The sequence below is a fragment of the Callionymus lyra genome, chromosome 12 (assembly GCF_982586985.1).
Source record: "Callionymus lyra chromosome 12, fCalLyr1.hap1.1, whole genome shotgun sequence".
Lineage (NCBI taxonomy): Eukaryota > Metazoa > Chordata > Actinopteri > Syngnathiformes > Callionymidae > Callionymus > Callionymus lyra.
Window position 1 is genome coordinate 8,093,339 of NC_141829.1, and position 3,965 is coordinate 8,097,303.

At 39.5% G+C, this 3,965-nt stretch overlaps 1 protein-coding gene across 1 annotated transcript; it reads right to left on the reverse strand.

The window, feature by feature from the left end:
• Window positions 1-777: 777 nt before the first annotated feature.
• LOC148068130 (ladderlectin-like) lies at window positions 778-2,277 on the reverse strand. Its single transcript, XM_087804574.1, has 4 exons — window positions 2,239-2,277; window positions 2,032-2,166; window positions 994-1,102; window positions 778-926 (listed from the first exon to the last, which is right to left on the reverse strand). Exons 1-4 carry the CDS (start codon window positions 2,275-2,277, stop codon window positions 862-864), a joined length of 348 nt encoding a protein of 115 aa, XP_087660700.1. The 3' UTR covers window positions 778-861.
• Between the last annotated feature and the right edge of the window lie 1,688 nt (window positions 2,278-3,965).

Genomic DNA, 3,965 nt, shown 5'->3' on the forward strand with positions numbered 1-3,965 from the left:
TCTGGCAAAACTGGAATCTTACATCTCCCCCACCCATTGGCCCATTCTCCAGACGCCGAAAAAATGATCAGCGCCTTCTTCTGGGTTGTTTGTGTTACGAGCAGGTTTTTTTTTTTTTTGCCAAAATATCGTCCAGGACGACACTGAAATTGTCGGAAAAGCGGGATTTGAAATGAAAAATGTTTTCAGTTGATTTAAATGATTTTACTCGTAATAATGTTTTTTGGAATCTTAACTGGAATTTAGAGATCATAGTCTTGACGTTGCATTTCCTGTTTGTTTTAAAACCTTCCGTTGCAACTTCCTGTTTCGACGTTGCCAAGTCTGTCTTTTTTTTCCCCCCAATCTCAGCCGTGATCTATGCAAACCTGCCCCAAACCACCACCTGAACCGAACCCCGGAACGGGAGAAAAAAACGAAACAAAAAACCAACGTGAACAGATGGAACGAAAAATAACGATGAATGTTTGCGAAACAATATTTTTCTATACTTTGAGAATCAATGTGGTCACAAGAAAAAAAAAATGGAGGATAATCTGTGGGATTAACACTACGATGAAAATGTTTGTATTAATTTATAAAAGTCTTTGCCAGAGCAATATCACCTGTGTCCCCCCACACTCTCGCCTTTTTATTGGTTCACACTCGCAATGCATTGTGGGATATGTGCAGAAGAAGCAAAAACTAAAAGGATTGGTAGAAACTTTTTAAGTAAACAAAAGACGAGAGAAGTTGAGCAGATTTATTGAACAGAATAGTGATTCAAGGTGGAAGATGATGGTGATATTTATGGAAACGGCAAAAAAAAAAAGAAGCGCGAAGGCGGCGAGACGTCATTTCATCGACGCCATGGCGTCTTCTTTACTTGGTCATGCCGCACACGTAGGAACGTTTTTGGTCGCACTTCCATTCGTGCCAGTGGGAATCTGAGGAAAAGATCACACCGTTTGGAAAGTTTTTAAAATTCAAATGTTGGCTTTTTTTTCGTCTCACCGTCCGGGTACAACAGCACACACTCCTTGTCGGTTTTCATCTTCTTCAGGTTTCTACACGCGGTCATTGTATAGAATCTATTCCCGTCGAGCCAGAGCCAGGCTCCGTCCTTGGAAAGAAGAAGAACAATTTCACTACACGGCATGATACGTGACATTTTCTTGTCTATTTTACATATATTATACTTTTTCTAATTATCAAAAAAAAATGGATACCTCTAGTACTTGACAATGTTTCTCAACTTAAAAGTGACAAACAAGCATGAAAGGCCTTAAGCAGGCAAGTTAATTTATTTGATGGAAAAAGATCCAACACACGAGAAGTTTCTTCAAATCTCAATTTAAAAGCAATTCGATTTTTGGTCAAGTGGACTACAGTAGTAGTGTGTAGTCCGACGGGAGACTACATTTCCCATGAGCACTTGCGAAACGCAAAAGTTGCCATGTCCCAGTTTGTAGCAGTTGAAAGAATTTTCTGTTTCCATTGTCTGAATGAAGGATGATACTGATGATGTAATGAATCAGATTGTGGATAATGAAATAATTTTTAATGAATATTTTTTTGGACCATAATCCCCCCCAAAATAAATATTAAGCTACCCAAACTACCTAGAGCTGAAGGGAACCTAATGTGCTGATTTAGGTGTCTCTTAAATTGTTCTAGGACCTCTATTATACTCATCAGTATGTTTCTTTTTGCACAAAACTCTCATTTAATAAAGATATTTACATTAGAAAATACGCTTAAGCCCCGCCCACTTAAAGTGCGCTTTTTTGGCTGAGAAGAAGTCACGTCCAAGCAACCACGCCCACTCTGCTCTGATTGGTCCACAAAACACGAGTTGCAAATGATTTCACTACGGAGATGTTTCTGTTTCCATAAGGTATAACATGTCAAAATGAAGTTGCTGCTTTAAAAGCTCAGCAAGTGCAAACTGATGCAGGGCTGCCAAAACTTTTGCATACCACTGTATAAAAGTATTTCCTTTCAGGTCACACGTGTTTAACACAACGTCTTAAAGGTTCTGTGAAGATGTACCTGGATGCTGTTGAAGGCACCGATCCAGACTGGGTTGTTGGCAGCCGCGAGTCTTCTCACCATGCCTTTGACAAACTTGTCCTCCCAGGCTCCTCTGATGGAGGTCAGGTGTCCTCCGAGCGAGACACAGTGTTTCTGAAATCAATAGCCACGAGTTGATACGGTTGTTGTGACAGGAAGACGGACGGCGGAGAGATCCCGCCTCACCTCGGCATCGAACCAGGTCTTGGCCTTTGAATGGTACATGAAGCATCTGTTCCACGTGCTGGTCCAGCCGGCGGGGCAGCAGCGAGCTGCAAACAAGTGCACAAGTCTTTACTTCAGGTGACCAACAACCAGCACACAAGTCTTTACTTCAGGTGACCAACATCAAGCACACAAGTCTTTACTTCAGGTGACCAACAACAAGCGCACAAGTCTTTACTTCAGGTGACCAACAACAAGCGCACAAGTCTTTACTTCAGGTGACCAACAACAAGCGCACAAGTCTTTACTTCAGGTGACCAACAACCAGCGAACAAGTCTTTTCTTCAGGTGACCAACAACCACTAAACACCTCTGCGCTTCAGAAATTATTCAGACAGACATGTTAACTCTGTGTTCTTCTCTCTCATACAAGTAAAATGTGAAAAAAAAAAAAGATCTGATTTCTATTCTTTGTTTATGTCAATAGTAAGTCAGATTCTTAACCTGCCAGTTATAATAGAAAATGGAAAATATACTGACGTTGGTAGTAGTAGGGAGGATACCGAATCCGGCCGGCAGCTGATGAAGAGCTAACACCCGTTGGTCTATTAGCTAGCTGTTTAATAGTGTAAAAAAGGATCATTAAAGTATCGCCTTCATAAAGTTTATGTTAATTCACAATAATGTTATTTTTTTTAAGTTGATTATTTGAGATTTACACAAATAAAAATGTTGTCCGAGAACAAACCGTCAGAACTGCACAAGACAGGCAGACGAGCAGAAGCAGGTGAGACGAGGCCATCTGAAAAAAAAAAAATACACAAGAAAAAAAGTTTTTCAATTTCATTTTTTTTCAAGCTAATACACCCTGTTTCTTTTCTGTATCTAATCATCTTTTTTACCTTTTTTGTGTTTCTCTCTTGCCTTTGCCGACACCTTTGCAAGATCTCCGTCGCAGTACGAGTGCAGCTGAAGAGAGATTCTGCCTCTTTATATCGTTGGCCCTGGATGAGGAATGTATCTCCGTGACAACCAGGTCCAGAAATGATGGCACCTCCACCCGAACACACCTTCACTGTACAATTAATGCTAATTGTAATTGCAATCTCATTTATTTGTATTTATTTTTTTAATTGCATCTTCTGAATCTGTAATTACTTGAAATTGCTTGTTCAGCTATGAGCGTGAGAAAACTTGATGAAGTTGTCACTAATACATAACAGGTTTTAAAAAAAAGTGACTACAAAGTAACGCACAAAAGTCAACTGCAAGTCTCGCATTGGTTTTAAATTTTTGGTAAATTGGTTTTAAAGTTCGTGGATTTCTCTGAATAGTTAAGTTCTTGAAAATAGTGGAAAATATGTTTTCGAAATACAAAATGTTGAACTAAAAGCCGAACGCAAGTGTGGAGCAATAGTAATATTTAGCATATTGAAAGAGCACCCCTTTCTTATTTGTTTATTTATTTTTCATTATTTTATGTTATTTTGTGAGTTTTGTTAATTTGTATCATTCATGTGTGCAGAACAATTGTATTTCTATTTTTAGACAGGGACAGTGAGTTAAACTTTAGCAGGCACTTTGGGCAGCTTTAGGGTCTTTGTGACAATACAAACTACTGCACCTATACGAGAATCTACTCCAAGCCCAGCTGAACAGGATAGCATGGTGCATAAGTTACTGCATGGGAGAATCAAGCAGCTTGAGGAAGAGTTACAGAAAGGCGAAAGAACTGAACAGATCGTGTG